This window comes from Solanum verrucosum, unplaced genomic scaffold (genome assembly GCF_900185275.1).
Source record: "Solanum verrucosum unplaced genomic scaffold, falcon-dt-bn FXZP01000064.1, whole genome shotgun sequence".
Lineage (NCBI taxonomy): Eukaryota > Viridiplantae > Streptophyta > Magnoliopsida > Solanales > Solanaceae > Solanum > Solanum verrucosum.
The window spans coordinates 2,298,161-2,318,439 of NW_026020144.1; the positions used below are offsets into that span (position 1 = coordinate 2,298,161).

General features: G+C 32.9%; 2 protein-coding genes and 2 pseudogenes across 2 annotated transcripts; all 4 read right to left on the minus strand.

The window, feature by feature from the left end:
- Positions 1–2,036: 2,036 nt before the first annotated feature.
- Positions 2,037–5,600, minus strand: LOC125827613 (uncharacterized). The gene is made up of 4 exons (XM_049506917.1): positions 5,333–5,600; positions 4,821–4,926; positions 3,258–3,401; positions 2,037–2,555 (listed from the first exon to the last, which is right to left on the minus strand). Exons 1-4 carry the CDS (start codon positions 5,587–5,589, stop codon positions 2,232–2,234), a joined length of 831 nt encoding a protein of 276 aa, XP_049362874.1. The 5' UTR covers positions 5,590–5,600; the 3' UTR covers positions 2,037–2,231.
- Positions 5,601–10,315: 4,715 nt separating this feature from the next.
- LOC125827794 (peroxidase 10-like) lies at positions 10,316–11,655 on the minus strand. Its single transcript, XM_049507131.1, has 4 exons — positions 11,437–11,655; positions 11,163–11,354; positions 10,915–11,080; positions 10,316–10,821 (listed from the first exon to the last, which is right to left on the minus strand). The coding sequence occupies exons 1-4, from the start codon at positions 11,653–11,655 to the stop codon at positions 10,316–10,318; spliced, it is 1,083 nt and encodes a 360-aa protein (XP_049363088.1).
- Positions 11,656–14,204: 2,549 nt separating this feature from the next.
- On the minus strand, positions 14,205–15,736 carry LOC125827908 (F-box/kelch-repeat protein At3g23880-like; annotated as a pseudogene).
- Positions 15,737–17,976: 2,240 nt separating this feature from the next.
- On the minus strand, positions 17,977–19,018 carry LOC125827545 (putative F-box protein At3g16210; annotated as a pseudogene).
- Positions 19,019–20,279: the final 1,261 nt, after the last annotated feature.

The following is a 20,279-nucleotide window of genomic DNA, read 5'->3' on the forward strand; positions in this document are numbered from 1 at the left end:
CACCAATGTTTATGTTGGAAATCGGATTAATTTCTCTTGTTTCTCTCATATCCAGATAACACATTTTTTTATTAAGAGAAAGGACTAGCTAGCTATAAATATGAAAAAAAATTGTGTTAGGAAAATCAGCTTACAGATTTTTTGGTGAAAAATGAAGTTCAATAATAAGCCGGAAGTCATGATGATTTCTGTTCCGTAACTTTGATTTCTGAAGAAAAATCACAAACGTTCATAGGTATGAAACATCTCTTAGGTTTTGTGGACGGCTTGTTTTTTATGGTAGGAGCAATTGATTATGATGTTTCATGTGCATTATCGAATCCTTACAACTACGGAGGTGAAACCCCTCCATCTCCCTATCCATGTAGCCACAATCCATGATGCCCCTGTGTTTGGGTTTGGATTGGACCTCTCGACTTATGATTATAAAGTGGTTTACTTTCATATTAATTATTTGTGTGAATATTATGCATCGGTTTATTCATGTTCTAGGGAGTCATGGAGAATTTTCAAACTTGAAATCCCCTTCTTTACAGACGTGAACCATACATTTGGTACTGCTTATTTAAATGGAGCTTATTATTGGTTGCTAACTTAGCGGCCAGTAATAAACTACATTCAAATAAGCAGTACCATATGTGTGTCTCACCTCTTTGTCAAATGGGGGTGGTTTGTCGAAACCTTCAATTTTTTGAAATTCTCCATGAGTCCCTATGACAGGAATAGACTGTTGTTGCATAGTCAAGAAACTAAACCACTTTATAGTCATTAGTCAAGGGGTCTATTCCCAAACCGAAGTTAGGGGAATAATTGATTATGGGTGCAAGGAGATGGAGGGGTCTCACCTCCCTAGTAGCAGGATTCCACAATGCACACAAAAAGGCACTATTAATTTCTATGTACATTAAGAACAAGCCGTCCACATAACCTATGAGGTATTTCATACCTAGGAACGTTTGGGATTTTTCTTTAGAAATCAAAGTCATGGGACAGGAATCATCATCAATGTCACCATTATCATAAATTAAGAGGCTACGATTCTTCTTCTAAGTGTTGTTGAATGAATTTAGGGGTTTTTGATAAGAGCATATCAGTTCCTGCAGGCACATTTAAATCGTAACAACGACTTGACAAGACACCTCAACAAAATATCCTTCACTATATCCTCAGGAAAATAAGCTACACAATCATCCATCAAACTATGATTGGGGAAAGCCAAGAAATTGGATCCAACAGAAGCAATTTTGCTTCCTTAAATAGACAAGGAAGAAAGTTCCCCACTCCTATTCTTCAAATCTGTTACCATAATTCTTTTTTTTTGTTTCCATCCGGTGTCCGAAATCTGCATTGAATCTTCGATTAAATCCAAATCGCACACTACAGGGCATTCGAAGATGGCGCTTCCAACAGAATAAACTTAAATTTATCTTAAAAGAAAAAGGGAAATACATAAATAGTAGGATAACAAGTAATTATTGCATCCTACATTTCATTTTTATGGACCTTTATATTTTTAAAAAAAATAAATCATTTTATTAACCTCTATATACTAAAAATAAATATCCACTTAAAAAAAAGGAAAGAGTTATTATTTTTTCCAAATAACATAGTAGTCATTTACTTGCATTATTTTCCATCTCTCCACATATTTTGATACTCATTAATTCCCCTACCCCTTTCCTTCCCTAAATCCGTACAAGTAAGAAAACCATATATTTGGTAAGGAATTTCAGAGATTATGACATCTTAAGTTGTATATTTATGTAATTTTTTCATCTTTTTAACCGGTCAAGTGTATTATGTCATAAATTATTTTGTTGTGTTGTTAATCACAAATCCGATGGTAAAATCACAAAAGAATTGAGCTCTAGGCACCATGTAAAACTTCATAACTATTGCCGTGATTTGGCTTAGTTTCATTCAAAAGAATTTACAGACAAAACACAATCCATCTATAGGCTAGCAAGCAATATGATTTGCCTCTCTTCTATCCTGAAAAAGATCGTAAAATTTTAATCAGATCTGGGAAAACTTTTGTCCGCTGCAAACATATATGTATTTACTGAGAATAAGATGATGAGCAAAATGAAAGGGCAGACAATGCCCACGGTGTTCACAAATGAAATTCAACTTGACAAGCTGTAATATGAGGCTTTATCAAAAAAATCAAGTTGATTCATTTCTTAAATCCCCTAGTCTTAGCTGATTGTAATTTGTAACTCGCGCAAACTTTATATACCCTTAGGATAACCTCCCTCCACCACATCATATGAGCTTTTTTCTGAAGGCATTATTAAAGCCAACGGATCCTTTGAATCCTTTCCTTCATCAGTTGCTTCATCGAATAGATCATCATACGTGACAGGCATCCTTATTCTATCATGAACAGATGCATGTTTGGCTCCACTATTTGACTGTTCAACAGGTTCTTGCTGCAGCAAAACATCTGAAGAACTAGCTGTAATCTCGTCTCCCATTGTCTGACTAGATCTCTCCAAAGAAGCTTCTTTGTTTTGGAGCAGTTCTTGCTTGAGATTAGCCTGCTTAAACTGCTTCTGCAAAATTAAGTTCTTAATGAGCACTGGAATATAGGGACGCACAATAGGACAATAAGCAACTAGCAGATCAACAGTTCAAATTATGAATGCAATTGTTTAGAAAACACAGCATACTAATCTGGAAAAATCATTAGTCTTAAGAAAAATAGCAATCAGCAAACAGAGATTCACATTTTTTATGGGCGAGGTAAGTATTGTCCTCGGCAACAGGAAATGACCATGGCTGACCCAAGGGCAGGAGGATTTTTCCCAATAATATGCATTTTATTCAAGGAAGTGATCCACAATATAGATAATCACTTTGAATTCAAAATTTTAACATATCCAAATAGGCAGCGTGAAATTGAGGGCATTTCAATGGAGCAATGAGAAGAGATGCATCGGTAATTGCATTCTATTTGTCTTGCAATGAATACTGCAGAGTGCAGTCATAATAAACTATATATAAAAGCACCTCCATAAGGCCTTTACTAAAGGTTCTTTCCTTTCTTTAAGGTCACCCAATTTATTTTTTTCCGTTTGTTTGAGATAGAACAAAAACCTTCAGCATTGTCAAAAATATTCATGTTTACTGATCCTGATAATGGAAAATCCGTAATCAATGATGGTGACTACCTAGTTTCCAGGTTGGGCAATAAAACTGCCACATGCACAGGGGATAAATAAGTACTAAATAAAGCGTAAAGAATTATGACCCACCTCAAACTCCTTCCCTTTCTTCATTATCTCTTTGTATGCATTTGGATCTCGTACTTTAAGGATGCTCCACAATATTCCACCACCTGTTCGGAAACGCCTGCCATCAGCAGTCTTCTGGCCGCCACAAGTCTGAATTGCATCCACCTGTAAAGTTTACAACATCATCATCAACTGACTCATAATTGGAGAACTCAAAAATCATATAAATTGGGTTCCAGCAAGCAAGATCTCCCTCGAGAAGGGGAAAAAAGAGGGAAGAGGAGAGGCAGCAAGCAAGAGGTTCTAGCTAATTTGGGGAAAACACAAAATGCCCATTATTTGTCAAATTAATACACAAACAATTTTCACTACTTAAACTAGGAGCTCTTATTGATAGAGTTGTTTGGCATAACGGGACAAATAGGAATTAGAAGATCCCACATATGAAAAAACTTACACCTAATGCTTCAGCAGTTATTCCCACTTACTTTCTAAAATACTTTCTCCACTTCTCCATCAACCCTCTGACTCCCATAAGAAAAAAAACATAAGGGAAAAAAGAAAGAGGAAAAAGATGCAAATTTTCAGCATATATTGCTATGTGCATACCATGAGGTAAAACAACAAGGACAGGCAAAAACATTGAAATCAATCCAAATAGACACCACAAAGTAGTTCCACCAGAAGCTATCTTGGAAGAAAGGTCCATGAGACTGAAAGGAGAGAAAATGGCTTCACCAAGAGGCATCTGTGAGTGTATTACAACATTGAGCATCAGAAACTACAAAAAACATTAGACCTTAAATAAATCGTGTTAAGAGTTAGGCCCATCCTTTACCTTTTAGCAATCACTGATAATTCTCAATCTAGCCAAGACCAAGGGGTAAAATAATTCTAGAATGCCCAATCTCTGGTAGCAAGAAACATAATGAAAAGACCATTATTATTGGCACCAACATGGAGAAGGGAGGCCCATAAGCTTTAGCGTATATGAACTAGGTGATGGTAAGTGTTTCTGAGGCTAATAAGGGCATTTGGTTTAAATTTCACGCTTCCCATCGAGAATGCAATGCCTTCTAAAACAGTAAAAATCATTTGCATTGAAAAAAAATAGTAATGTTGCTCTTCATAGGATAGTTCTCCAAATAAACCCAAGTATTACTCCAAACAAAAAAGTGAACTTGATTTGTTTTTTTGAGACAAGGGTAGCTTTAAAAAGTGAACTTGATTTGTCATCCGTTAGACCTCACCAACTCAAAAATCCGAATTTGTGGGTCTATGTGACAAAAAGATGAACTTATTTATTAACTTTATTTGGGGAGGGGTGGGGTAGTTTGTTGAAGATATGCTAGCACTATTTTATTTTATTTTGATAACCGAGAAATCTGCCTGTGACTCGCCCTTTGGACTAATCACAGCCTTCAAAATAAAAAAAAATCTGGATCACCCCGAAAAGTCCCACATTGGATTATGCTAGGCACTATTGTCTAAATGCAAAATTAAGTTTATCAGTAAAACCATCAACGAAATTGACAAGCAAAAATCATCATTCAAGAAAACAAGCGTGCACAACAAAAGGCATACCTCTTTGACAAGATCACTCAAAGCAGATAGGCCGAGACAACCAACTGCATTCCATATAAGATAAGATTTCCTCTCTTTCAAACGTCTTCCGACATCCAAAACAAATCTAAAGTAAAAGATTCAAAGACAGAAAATTCAGAGCCTTAATACAACAAAGAAAAAGATGCAAATTTGTGTAACAGACAAGGGTATACAAACTGAAGCAACTTAGACCAAAGTGTTAACCTTTGACACAACAGCAACAGAGTGGTAGATGGCAATATAAAATCCATGAGTTCACTTCCCAAACCAAAGGAACGAATATTAACTGGGTAACAAAGTAAATAAACCTATGCATCAGTCATATGGTATCCAAGACAACTATCTTCCCTTGATTACTCTAAGGCAATCATCTTGTTAATTATATCCAACTGTATGCCCCTAGTCCATGCACAATAACGCTTTCACTATGGAAATAAAAGTAGTACGCATTGGGTTATCATAATATAACAACTATGATTAGCATAACAAACCTGTTAATGTCTGTGATTGGACCTGAAGAGACTCTCTTTCGTTTGTTCTTCCCCTTGTTCTTCCTGCGTCTCCGATTTTTTTTGCCTGGAAGAGGAGTTTCAGAGTTGGCACATGCACCACCAGTTTCCTCTAATCCAGTCTTGGAAATCTTCTCAACCAGTTCTCCTTCCTCAATATCATTCATTTTAACATCTTCATCATCCTCAAAGCTCTCGTCTTCATCAGAGAAATTTAAAACGCTATCCTCTAGCTCCATTGAATTAGAGAAAAAACTGCACGAGATTAAAGAAATATTATTCCTCTACAACACCAAAAGAATCACAGCAAAGACATTACTTTCCACAGCAAAGTTATGGGTCAGAAACATCTCTATTACATGATTACTGATTTTTTTCCCACCCCACCGACGGAGGATCAATAGTATTCTCACTTACTCACCCAAGTAACTCAAACCCTCAATTACCGATGGTGGAGGTGCTCAACCACTTGAACAAGCCTCAATTATTCCTCCAATCAGTAACAAAGCATCCCAATTCTCAACCTACCCATTCGATTTATACAATAGACATTTAAAATAGATATATATATATATATCCAACATGGATGAAAAAAATGAATTTTTATAAAATGTAAAATCAATTTGGTTTGAAAAATGACACAGACAGCAGGATACAGATTCTGGGCTTAATATAGAGATTTGATGAAAGAAAAAAAAGACAAAAAACTAGTCGAACCCTTACCGACTTATCCTTGTTGAGAGATTGCAATTGCCTTCTGGGTTTGATGGGTTTTACAGATAGGGTTTTTGGAGGGATATTTTGGGGAAGAAAGCTGATGGGTTTAGTGTCAAAGCTTCAACTTATACAAAAATGGTGAAGGAAAGATTAAATCGAAAGTACCCTCAACAATGTAAAACTCACTCAGATCATTTTCAAAAGGAAGGCAGCACCAATGATTGGAGAAAAGAGGGAATTCGCTCACTAATAAGATAAGTACCAAGTAACAATCTTCCTAAATTAATAATGAGAATCAATTAGCATACTAAAATTACCATAAGTAATTAAATACCAACTGTTAAGAATCTGAAATCATAGAAGCAATATATTGATTATTCCCAGAATCAGACTCGAGCCAAAATAGTTCATAATCACGAACATAATCAAGTTCACATCATGAATAAACATAATCAATTCAAAGGTATTTAAGCATGATGATAAAAAAAAATCGATAGCAAAGCCATGAACTAACCTGAATCTAATTTAAACACGCCACATATATTATGATAACACGCACATGAATCTAAAAAAAAAATCTCAATTGTTCATGCTTCACACAAGATTCTTGCTTAAACAAGGTTCACAACTATTATCGATTTTGAGTATACATTCATAAAATATAGCAGAAAATCATAGTCGAATTTAAGCTATTTTTAGAAGACAAATAATAATTAAACAAAGACAAACCTGGACGGATCTGTCGAAACCCGTTTTGTGCAAAATTCCAGAATCTCGAGCCTCGCCGGAGCTTCTCGCTTAGTCGGAGCTGCTCGCTGCTGGTTCGTTTCGTTGCTGCTACTAGTTTGCTCGCTGGAGAATGGAGGAGCTGAGACGAGGGAGAGAGAAAGATCTCGCCAGTTGTTCGCCTTCGCCCGAGCTGCTGCTGTCCGGAGCTCGCCGGTGATTGTCGGAGCAGCTGGGTGCCGCTGCCGTTCACTGGAGAGACGAGAGGGAGCAAGGAGGAGAGAGAGAGAGAGAATGGGAGCGACGGGGAAAGAGAGCCGGAAAAGGGAGGAGAACGGAAGAGAGGGGTGGAGGCTGGGCGGTGGTCTGGCAGCTGCTCTTGCCGGAGCAAAATGGAGAGGAGTAAGAGTGGGGCGGCGCTGGTGTGAAGAGGGGATTTTAGTATTGAAATAAGGAAGGATTTGATGATTCGATTTGAACCGTAGGATTAATTTAGATGAACGGCTAGGATTTAATTTAAAGGAATGGACGGATGAGATGAGAGTTGGAATGGATTTGATTGGCCAAAATTGAAATGGAATTGGCTAGAATTGAAATGAAAGGGTGGCAATAAATGAAATACAAATAGAATTGGATAGGCTAGAATTGAAAGAAATTAGAGTAAAATAGGTTAAAATTTAAATGATTTAGAGAACTTAAAGAAATGCTATTCAATTAAGATACTACAAATATTATAATATTTTTATATAATTAAAATCACTTAAATTTTAAACATTTGAATAAAATTATTATTTCGAGTTTAAATGTCGATAAAAATAATTTAAGTGAATAATTTAATAATATTTACAATAATTTTTATAAAGCATGCGTACTAAAACAAAATGGACTAAAATTTTAAATTTGAAATATATTTTGAAAATACGTATCTAATCAAATAGCATTTCCAAAAGATTTAAAGGTCGGTCAAAATTGGGTGTCAACAGGGAATATTAATATACGACTTTTATTCGGCAACAACTTCTTGATATGCATGTGTCTATAAAAAGGAGGTTACAGTTTCTTACACAAGATACAAACTTTAAGATGTGTGAAACACTTGCAAACATAATCAACATTACTTATGTCACATATAAACTATTTGTTGTTGAAATATTAAAAAAAACAATAAGGGACATGTTGTACTAAGTATAAGATATATTAGAACTATATAAGAAAAATATCACATATACCAATTCAATTGATTGTGTATAACTACAAACAATTATACTTCTCTTTCACAATTTAGTTGCTCAATATTACTTGCAAGTTTTAGTAGCATCTATATCATTTAATTTTTTTTGTACTAATTAGCACAAGACACTCATGCAACTCACGTGTCTAGAGACTAGTATTACTATAAGTGGGAACAAAAAAAGTTAAAAGTTGAATTGCGATTTTACCCCTACTATAAATTAAAATGTTATAAAAACATTTAACTATTTAATTCAAATATTAAATTGTATCATTTTAATAAAAATGTTAACGACTTTTGCACTTCCTTTGATTAATTCCTAATTAAATATCTAATTTAAGAGTAATATTTATCATCTATAATCTATATGTATACTATAATTTAATCATCATATCATCATCATATCATATATCATATTATATATTATTATTATATTATCATATTTCATATTTATACTAAAAGTGGGAAGAATGTTAGGCAAAAGTTAAATTACCATTTTGTCCCTATATCAAATACAAATACTATTAATCATCTAATAAATTTTTAATTAAATATTAAATAGTAAATTTTAATTAATACAAGAGAGAGTTACACATTAAGCCAATATCAAATTTATCAAATTCTTTCGGTTACAATTTATTCATGTTGTATGGTGAATTAATATTAAATTGTTATAAGTAATTATTATCAAGAAGACAAAAAGACTCCTAATTAAATTGTTCAATGAATTAAGGTGAAGACCAAACGTTACATAATTACGTAGGAAACTGATGGACCTCTTTTATTTTTTTCCTTTCACCTCCCCTCACCTAAGTTTTTCCTATCTAAAGTCACGTAGAAAGGGAAATGAATTTACAAATCTCATGTCTGATCTTCTTATTAAAGTATGTTAATGGCAATACTCTCTTATAAATTAAGATCTATTTTCTCATCTTTGGTATATCATTTCTTTCTTCTTTTTTGGTATCCTTTCTGGTCATAGTCATAAACCGCAAAAGAAAAGTTGGCATCAATCTTTGTAGAAATGTTAAGGGCAATAACATTAGTGTTGTATTTGGATCAGAGGCGTTATGGTTGATTGATAATTAATTGTAAAGAATGTTTGGAAGAAAATTATATTTTTTTAATCATGTTGTATGAATTACAGCAAAATAATGAATTATTTGTACTATTTTATGTAAAGTGCTTATAGTGATGACCATTTGTAAGTGATTTTTGTATTAGTTTTATAAATGTTCTTTTATAATGTATTATTTTCTTATTCCTTTTTAGTTAAATATGTTCTTTGCTTTTATAAAAAAATTGTGTCTAGATTACAACTAAATAGATATTACTTATTAGACTTTATATAATTATTGGCGTGGAACACGTACAATATTACATTTCTTATTTCCAAATGAAATTAAAAATTATCTCAATGAAAGATTAGATATTTTATTATATGCCAGATTGTTTTACATGGATAATATGAAATATTTGGCAAATATGTTGAATGACTATACATACATTTATAATTAGTTCATTATCTCATGAATTAATATATTGCCTCTTTAATTAATAATAAAGAGATCTAAAAGTATAAAGTTCATTATCAATGATCCATATAGAATTAGATAACTATTTTAATTCCAAACAAACACTCTTACTCTAACAATTATATGTGTAACACTAACTGGTAAAAATTCTTCCTATATCCACCATCATTTATACTTTTACTGCAACATAAATTCTATAAATATTTAACATTTACAAGTCAAACATTATAATAAGATATCTAAGGACTTATGTGGAGCACAATTATTGTCATATACTATAAGTTTATAGTAATTGGTAAACTTGGCTACACGCGCGGCGCGCGTACCCAGAAACTAGTATTAAATAAAAGGGAAAAAGGACTAATATACCTGAACTATCGTAAATGGTATGCAGTCGCCCTCCGTCATACTTTTGGGATATCGATGCTCCTGCTGTCCAAAAACTAGAGCATATATATATACCCTTTATACTAACGGACATACACATATCATAATCGTATCGACCGATCCGACATTTATTAAATATCGGACCGGCGAATAAGATTGTGCCACGTGTCCCTATTTAGTCTTCTTGTTATCGCTCTCGTGGTTTTTCAGGAAATTAGCCATCGTCGTAGTGTCAAACATCAAAATCGAATAAATTTTTCAGAAGCAAATGGTGATATTAACAAATTACCTGCTCTTAATTCATTTATTTTGGACCGAAATGAGTAGTAACCACAAATCTCTACTTGTACGACACCATTTGATGTCGAGTTAAACTATTACTAGTAAAAACATGCATACTGAAGCAAGCACAGTTGATAAACTTTGTCTAACACTTAGACTAAACATACTTGACATAAACATTCTATTACTTACAGAGCCACATATTTCCCTAATTTGTCCAGTTCGTCCCGTGAGGACCCCAACATTCCCTAATTTTACCATCGATGCAGCAAAATCTTTGTAGAAAAGATGAGGGTACAAGCTGTAAGATTGGACCATCTCAGCTGTCTGAGAATTTGACATTAGAGCTTGATCTGATTCAAGTAGTCCTGAGTTGTTCATAAGGTTTCTGTAATACGCATTGTCAAATCTCGTAACAGATTGTATGTCTAAAGGAGTAAGTGTGGTGTTGGATTCATCCGTGTCAGGACAAGTGCATTGTAAATTCGACAACATTGAAGAATCGAGATTTGGATCTGGCTTTCCTGAGTCTTGATAGTTAAAAAGTCTCCCCTTGAATGTGAAACATTGAGCAAAACCAATTGTGTGCGCTCCTGTATAAGTTGCAGAGTCAGAACTTTCATTAAGAAGAATGCAGGACGGCCATGCCTAAACTAATGAAAACTTTTGAATTTTACTAAAGATACCTGAAAGAACTACTAAATCCCTTAGATCAAGACCTTTATCAGAAAACTTGGCCACGATTTTATCCAGAGGCTCAAATGGCGAAGGTAATTGTTCATTTGCTGCTTTCTCATTAGCAGATAGTCCATCTCGTCGACCAAGTGAAACAGGCCAAAATGGTCCTCCTGCCTGAAAAGCAAGAAAGGAAAATTTATCGTATTTGGTTTAATCATTTCCAAGCATTACAACAACTCGTCTGTTACTTACTTACCATGACAACAACTTCTCTAGCTGCAAGAGTTAATATATCCACACAAGATACAGTTAACGGGCAAGCTCTTTCAACGTGTGCTTTTATGATATCAATTGTCTCATATCCTCTGACTGAATTGCGGTTTGGTGCAGCATTCTTCTCACCCTTGAAATAGTACGTGTCATCAAGCAGCACGGATCCATCACAACCCTATCAAAATCATAACCATAATAAATTGATCATGAAAATGATTATCAGACAAATGAAATAAGATGTTGTACTTACTACTTACATTAACAAAACAATCGTGGAAGTGCAAACGAAGGAGGGATGCAGCTATTCTGGAGTCACTACGGAGTGCTTCCCAAACATTCCAACGAACGATCCTATGCAAGCTCGGACATGCTCCCTCATAGTAACTATAATCAAGCTGACCATCACTAAAGGGAGCCAAAACACTCATCACACAGAACAAAACAGTAAGGCAGGGGAACAAACTACGACTCGCCATAACTTTCGAGTATTAAAGGCTAAGAAAAATGCTTCAAATTATTCTTGTGACTTAAGTTGTGCTGCATTATAACAATTTATATATGTACTGAGAATAAACTAAGTTACATTATTGGACTCAATAATGTGAATGCCATTATGCACATAAAAGCTTTACAATATTATATGACAACCAGAATATTTTAGTAACTAAAGTTCAGTACAGGGGCGGACCCACAGTGGTTCAAGTGGGTTCAATTGAACCCACAGGGGCGGCTCTGCCTTATAAAAATTAAGGCATATGCCTTAGCCCCCAATTTTGGAAGGCCTCAAATTTTTACCAAGAATAAATTATGTGTTATTTTTTTATTAAAAAAATAATTATTTATAATAAAAAGTATATAGTATATATTTTTATTACATTTCTTTGCTAACATTCACATTATTTATTTTTTAAAACTCATTTTTGCTTAAAGTTTATCAACTTATTACTTATAGAATTATGTTAACAATTCATATAATGATTGCTTCAATAAAATAATATTTTTCAACATTAAATTGATAAAATATTACCTAAAACTAATAATTATAAATAAAAATAAGTACTCAAAAAAATCATCTATAAAAAAAATTAAGTAATAATTTGCATCTAAATAATTAAAAAAATAAATTTTAAAATAAATATGTATGAAATTTGTTAGGCGTCAATTGAAATTTCGCTTTAGGCCCCCAATTACGTTGAGCCGCCCCTGATGACAACCAGAATATTTTAGTAACTAAAGTTCAGTAGTAATGAAGTTATCCACTTTTGACTATATATTAAACTCTAGTACGTTAGTTAAATAACAAGAACAGATGAAATTAAAGTATGTTAGTTAAATAACAAGAACAGATGAAATTAAAGTGATTCTCTATCTGATAATCTAACACTCTTACAAAATCAGATGACTTCATACAACAAATTAGAGCAAGTAATGGTCAGGGTTATAAGAAAAAAATAGTAGTAGTACTTTTGTGGCTGCTAAGGATCGAGTCCTGGATCAGTCATCGGGTGTCAATATTGGGGTCAGGATTAAGTCCTGTTCAAATGTCGGGTTCCGAGTCAGGAGTCATATTTCGGGTCCAGAGTCGAGGTCAGGTCCCAAATTAGGTGTTGAGTTTGGGTCCCGGATCAGTCGTCGAGGTTAGATGTCGCCGATTTGGAAGTTCGTTCCGGGTCGGTTGTTGGGGTCGGATCTCGATTCGGGTGTCGAGGTCGAATCCCAATTCAAATGTCGGTTCCCAAGTTGTAGTGAATCCCGAGATGGAAGTCGGGTCCCTAATCGGGAGTCGGGTTTAGTTTTATGACACAATAAAACTAATCATAAAACTAAATGAAGTATTTTCAACATTTTTCATCTTTAAAAAAAAAACACTATTTACACATTAAAATATGGGTAAATCTGTGTCAAACATGTATTTTACCAAATCCATTTTTAATTATTACTCATTTTATATTAACCTGTTTTCAATCCGCTCAATTTTAACTCAACCCGCCTATTTACCACCACTCGCGAGGGTTCTAAGAAAAAAAGTTTTGTATTTTGTGGCTGCTAGGGATATAAGAAAAATATTAGCAGTACTTTTGTGGCTGCTAAGGGTATAAGAAAAAAGTTAGCACTTCTGTTTATCACCTAAGAAAAATAGTGATGGATACTGCCATTGCCACTCTGTATATTGTATCTTTAAATATATATATTTAATTAAAAATTAAATAATAATTATAGCATATTATTTATATCATCACCATATTACATCATATCATATATCATCATATTATACTTTAAATATAAAATGGCTTTTGATTCCTTCAAACAAATAATACCATAATGCTAATAATTTGGTACAATGATGGAATGTACACACATCGTAATAATAATAAAAAAAAGTGAAGGAGAAAAAAACATTCGAATGGTTAGCATGTTGTTATGGTGGTACATTTAAAAACTCAACATTTTCATGGTAGATCCAGTTGAAGAAAATTTTAAATTACACAATTTAATTGTTAATGAAATTATTTCAAAAAATAATTAAATTATGATAAAACCTTTATTTTTATAAGTAGAATTTGAAATCAATCGAGATGTTCTACCTTTTCATTACAACTCTGTAAATTGAGCATTAGCCATTAGTTTGAGTATTATTACAAAAAGAACTTTTTTTTTTTTTTTATAAATCCTTAAACATGTAATGACAACAAACTAATCAAAACATTCATCCAAGCAATGTTCACGTTCCGAAATAGACGTTACAGCAAGGTAAAACAGAGAGTTATAATACCACCACATAAATGTTTCATTCTCGCTTTTTGATTTGATTCTTCTAAGCCAAAGATCAAGATCAGCTTAAATCTTTGTAGACAATTTCTGCATGCTTTAGGTGATGCACGCGGAAAAATTGAGATCTCAGTGAATATTTCTTCTCTTATGTCAAGAGGCTCCTCATCTAGAAACTGTCGATTGATTACCACTCTCTCTAACACCGGAGAGTTGGCTGACAAATGCTTGATAAACTGCATCTCGGATGTCCTTTCTATAAAGCTTCCCCAAGGTGATTAAATGTCAGGTCTAACAAAGTTTTGGGTTCAAGGGATTCTTCATCAGTATCACTATCATCTTCATCACAAACCTGCATTTCGAGATTCTTATCAAGCAAAGAACATAAGAAAGCTTATATGATTCCACCAGCAAAATGTCGGGTAGGTAAAATTGTTTGACATTGTTAAGATTAAAGGGAAGTTTTGTTGGTACTTCATATCCTTCTTCAGCAACGAACTCCGAATTTGAGAAGTTCAAGCTGAGATAAGAACAAGACTCGAAAACCTTTGCAAAATCAAGACGAGGGACATTCTTTAGGCAGATAGAACTTATATCACCTGTGAAACTGAACAAAAAGAACTTTTATAATGTCCAACAACATTTGAAAAAAAAACTTTACATGTCTTGTTTGGTTGACATGTTTGGGATAACTTATCCCACCATTTATAGCATAGTGATTGGCTAAGTTATCCCAGGATAACTAATCCCAGGATAGTTTATCGTGGGATTACTAGTTCCCAACCAAACGGCTTGTGTTTAGGGATCTAAACACTTGACTTAATTAACGGCTTGTGTTTTATGCCGGTCATCCTGATTCCAAATATGATAGGTACGTAATATAATAATATTGCAAAAGTAATATAGTCTTACATGCAGTGATCGATCGATATTTATCAATTATTATTATTTGTATGTACGTAGGTCATCTATGTTAAGAAAGTCAGAGGACAAGTTAATTAATCCGATCAAGTTCAAGATGACAATGGAATCATCAACCGACATCAAAGCCAACATATGAGTATGAGCAGATTGACGATCTAATCCTTCAATCTCATTATACATTTCACTCCCAAAATCGAATAAAAGAATGGTGTAGTTACTCCTAGTTAGCAGCCAGTAGTAAGCTCCATTCGAATAAGCAGTACCAAATACATGGTTTACATCTATAAAGAAGGAGATTTTAGGTTTGAAAATTCTCTATGATGAATCCCTAGAACATGAATAAACCAATGCATAATATTCACACAAATGATTAACATAAAAGTAAGCCACTTTATAGTCATTAGTCAAGAGGTCCAATCAGAACCCGAACACAGGGGCACCATGGATTGTGGCTATAGGGATAGGGAGATGGAGGGGTTCACCTCCCTAGTCGCAGGATTCCACAATGCACATGAAACCTCACGATCAATTGCTCCAACCAAAAAAACAAGCCGTCCACAAAATCTAAGAGGTGTTTCATACCTATGAATGTTTCGAATTTTCTTCGGAAATCAAAGTTATGGAATGAGAATCATCATGATCATCATCATCAATAATGTCATCATTATCATAAGTCAAGAGTTGTGATGGATTACAATTCTTCAAGGGTTTTTGAACAAATTTAGGGGTTTTGATAAGAGTGGACCGATTCTTGCAAGCGCATTTGAATTTCAACAACGACTTAACGGGACACCTCAACAAAATCCTCTTCACTATATCTTCAACAATTTGCTTCTTTACATAGACAAGCAAGAAAATCATCATTTATGTTATCATTAAATTTTGTTCAACTTTTAGTCATTCAAATCAAAACACTTTGACTATATTTCTCTGCATTTAGTCCTGCAAACCTAAATACTACTTCCTCCTCATATTACTTTGACTATATTTCCCTTTACCAGCTATTTAAGGAATAAGGCTAAATCTTTTACTAATTTTATCCTTTAATTCTTTTTGAAATATTCTATTTATGTCTTATTCAAACAATTATTTTAAGGTGAAATATGATTTTTTTTAATTAATTCTATTTTGATTTTGTAAATTGACAGATAATTTGGGATTAATATTTTTAGTAATGCGAAAAGATAATATGGGAGGGAGTCAGTATGAAAAAGAATATATTTTATACCTCAAAAGAAAAAGAGAAATATAGAAACATTACTCATTCCGTCTATTTTTACTTATTTAATATAGAACTATTAAACTCGCAAACACATTAACCAACTTTTAGAAAACTCCTACAAAACTAAAGGAGATGAGAAAATGACTTCCTGCTTATTATTTAACTTCATTTCGCCAAAGAATCTGCAAGCTGATTATCCTAACACAATTTTTTCATATTTAGCTAATCCTTTCTCTTATAGGAAAAAAATTGTTTTGCTAGTTTTTGCGTAACATTTGATTATTTCGATCTTAACAAAAATGTCCTTAGAAACTCAAAACGATTGTTGAGATATATGTAGCCCATGAGAACAATGGGGTTAAAAATTGGTTGAAGAAAGACTAACATTCAAGATTCGAGCTGAAAGAAAATTATTTTGATAATGATGAATTATTCTTGGAGTTTTTGGTTACGATATTTGTAGCATATATGAAATTTTCACATAACCTAGCTAGGGGTGTTCACGGTTTGGATAAAAACCGATTCAAACCGAAAAATCGAACCAAACTGATAAAATAAAACTGAGTTTATTTGGGTTTGGTTTGGTTTGGTTTTAGATTTTTGAAAACCGGTAGTATTTGGTTTGGTTATGATTTTATTCGAAAAAACCAAAAAAATAACCGAACCGAACCGATGAATTATATACATATATTTTATTAATATACATACTTAATATATTATTTTTATAAACAACTATAAAGATCTTATATATATTTTCATTAAAATTTCTTTATAATTTACTTATTGAAAGCAAAAATGTCCAAGATGAAAATATTTATCTTATTGATTTCATGTATATGAGTGTCTATGACAATTCTTTGTGGGACTGAAAATGTTATTGTCTCTTCCTTCTAGACCAATATAGTGAATTTTAAAGCTTATGGATTGTAAATTTAGTGATCGAAAGTTCAATAATTTAAGTCAGTCTAACTATTTTTCGTTTTGAATGGATTAATGTTGTCACTTTTTCACATTTTGAATGAATTGTTTCTTTTATTTTTGTGTATGGTTAATAACCGAATAACCGAACCAAACCAAACCGAAACCGATAACCATCAAACTGATAAATGTATATTATATTTGGTTTGGTTTTGTTAATTTTAAAACCGATTAAGTTGGTTTGGTTTTGTTAATTTTAAAACCGATTAAGTTGGTTTGGTTTTGATTTTGACCAATAACCGATCCAAACCGACTCGTGAACACCCCTAAACCTAGCAAACATAACTACTATATTTAGCTATAGTTTTAAAATATTATCAAATATAACTATAATTAAAGTTTTACCGTAAATCTCTCTCCTTTGTCCCCCTCTCTCACCTCTCTATCTCGCTCTCTTGTTATATCAATTGTATCCTACCAAATATAGGAACGAATACATAGGAAAAACAAGAAGATTACCAATTGTATCAATTTATACAAGTTAATGAATACAACTGCATCACTCTAATGGTTATGTCAAACATGTATCTATTAGCCTATATTAGTTTGTGTATTAAATATAACTTGTATCAATGAATATTTGAGTTCTTCACACTTGCAATAATAATGCTCCCTATGGATATTACTTTTACACCACTTTCATTTTGCTGGATACTCAGTGTAACAATAAGAAAATCAAACTACATTTGAAATCAAAACTTTATAAAGGATCACAAAAGGAAGAGTCTTTTTATAGAACAAGTTGAGGCCATATATAATCAGCTTTTGAAAGACCAAAACCAAGTACTATGAAATTGTGTGAACATATAAGTTCAATTACATACTTAAAACATAAATGATTAGGTCACATATTATTTGTTGTACTCGTTTAAAAGCTCAATTAACGGTCCAGCTCTCCATCCTCTTATTGTTTGATTGTTACTAAGCTCTCCTTATAATAAGAAACCCCACAACCACCAAATGTTGGATGTTTACTCAAGCCCAAATGTTGAAATTCAAGATACATCATCTTATTAGTCCAAACATTATAAGAGACCAGTTGAGAAGCTTTAACTATCGAAATGAGAGAGTTATCATAGCAAGACTTAATCAGTGTGAAGAGTTGAAAGGTCACAATTTTGTTCCAGACCCCTGGTTGGATCAAAGCCCAAATATCATAAGCAAGCATACTACATGGGCTATAGTTCAAGATGGCAATGGAATCATCAATCAACATCAAACCCAACGCAAAAGTATATACAACGTTTCCATCTGGCCCTTCAATCTCTTCAAACATCTCACTTCCAAATTCGAATGAAAGAATGGTGTAATTACAATGGTTGCCCCCTCTTAGCGGCCAGTAATATGCTTCATTCAAATAAGCAGTACCAAATGTGTTTTTCACGTCTGTGTAGAAGGATAGTGATTCTTTAGGTTTAAAAATTATCCATGAGCCCCTAGAACAGGAATAGATTGATGCTGTATATTTATGCCAACAATCGCAATGAAGGTAAACAACTTTATAGTCATTAGTCAAGGGGTCCAACCCGAACCCCAACACATGGACATCATATATTATGGGTGCAAGGAGTGGGAGACGGAGGGATCTCACCTCTCTAGTAGCAGGATTCCACAATGCACACGAAATCACAGTATCAATTGTTTTGTACATTAAAAACAAGCCGTCCACAAAACCTATGAGGTGTGTCATACCTTTGAACGTTTGTGGATGTTTTTCAGAAATCAAAGTGATGGAACGAGAATCTTGATCAGTATCATCAGAGGTACCAACCGTATAGGTGAGGAGTTGTGGGGGGCTTCCATTCTTCAAGTGTTGTTGAGCGAATTTTTATAAAAGCATATCAGCTCTTGCTGACACATTTGAAGCGCAACAACGACCTCACTGGACATCTCAACAGAATATCACTTTGTATACCTTCAGGGAAATAAACCACACAATCATCCATTTTGAGGTTTCAACAAAAGCAATATTGCTTCTTCTTTAAATAGACAAGAAAGAAATTCCCCCATTCTTATCCTACATTTCTATTACCATAATTCATTTTACCACCATTAAATGGTATACTACCTTTAGTCATGCAAATCCAAAATACTTTGACTACATTTCTCATATTAACTTTTATTCTCTATTTAGTCATGGAAATCTAATTAATACTACATTCCTTCTTACTCAATTCAAATTTTGTTCCAAATTTAATCATGGAAATCTAAATACTACTTTCCTTCTTACTCAATTTAAACTTTGTTCCATATTTAATCATGGAAATCTAATTACTTTGACTACTTTCTAATGATACTTTGACTACATTTCTCATATTAAATTTTATATTCTGTATTTACGTATGGAAATCTATTTACTACTTTCCTTCTTACTCAATTTAAATTTTATGTTCCAAAATCCAAATACTTTGACTACTTTCTAATATCACTTTGACTACTTCCCTTTAGCAGTCGTTTAAGAAATCATCAATAAGAATTAATATTTGTACTAGTTTTATCTATATGTGTATTTTTTACTAAGAGTTTGTTTGGATTGACTTAAAAGTTGGTCAAACGTATGTTTAAATCATTTTTAGCTTTTAGGAGTGTTGACTAAGTTAAAAATAATTTAAATAAGTTTAAAATGACTTTAAAAAGTTTTTAAGAAAAACAAAAGCAGGACTATCCCTACTTTTTATTTTTAGACTTAAATGTTATTTAAGTTTGACTTTTTTATTTTTTAACTTAAAAACTACTTTTTTTTTAAGTCAATCCAAATCGGTTTTAAATGCATACGTGGAAAATAATAATAATGGAGGAATTCTTTTGAAACTTCACAATGTGATGCACTTGATCAATACGGTGTACACATTTAAAAATAACTAATTTTAAGGGTAAAATAGAAAAAATAATATTTAATTATTTATGTCTTGATTTTACAAATTGATAAATAAATATTTTTAGTAATCTGGAAAAATAATATTGGACGGAGGGAGTAAGAAAAAGATAATATAAATTGTGACAAATATTTTTAGTAACCAGATCGTGCAAGCTAAATAAAAAAAAAGTTATTAGAAGTGTATACGCTTTATTGTAATATGAATTTGTTGAAGCTCATGTATAAATTAAGACAACATTAAAGAATAAAAATCATTATCTTGATAGTACTATAAACAAACATCGATAGATGTCTTAATTAATATAGTAAAAAGCAACATTATAGTGAAG

Coding starts and splice junctions, on each gene's coding strand:
- LOC125827794 (XM_049507131.1), bottom strand. CDS start 11,655: ATGGCGAGTCGTAGTTTGTTCCCCTGCCTTACTGTTTTGTTCTGTGTG. Junction 11,355..11,436: donor TCCACGATTGTTTTGTTAAT/GTAAGTAGTAAG, acceptor TGATTTTGATAG/GGTTGTGATGGATCCGTGCT. Junction 11,081..11,162: donor CTAGAGAAGTTGTTGTCATG/GTAAGTAAGTAA, acceptor CTTGCTTTTCAG/GCAGGAGGACCATTTTGGCC.
- LOC125827613 (XM_049506917.1), bottom strand. CDS start 5,589: ATGGAGCTAGAGGATAGCGTTTTAAATTTCTCTGATGAAGACGAGAGC. Junction 3,402..4,820: donor TGAGTGATCTTGTCAAAGAG/GTATGCCTTTTG, acceptor TAAACTTTACAG/GTGGATGCAATTCAGACTTG. Junction 2,556..3,257: donor AGAAAGGGAAGGAGTTTGAG/GTGGGTCATAAT, acceptor TTAATTTTGCAG/AAGCAGTTTAAGCAGGCTAA.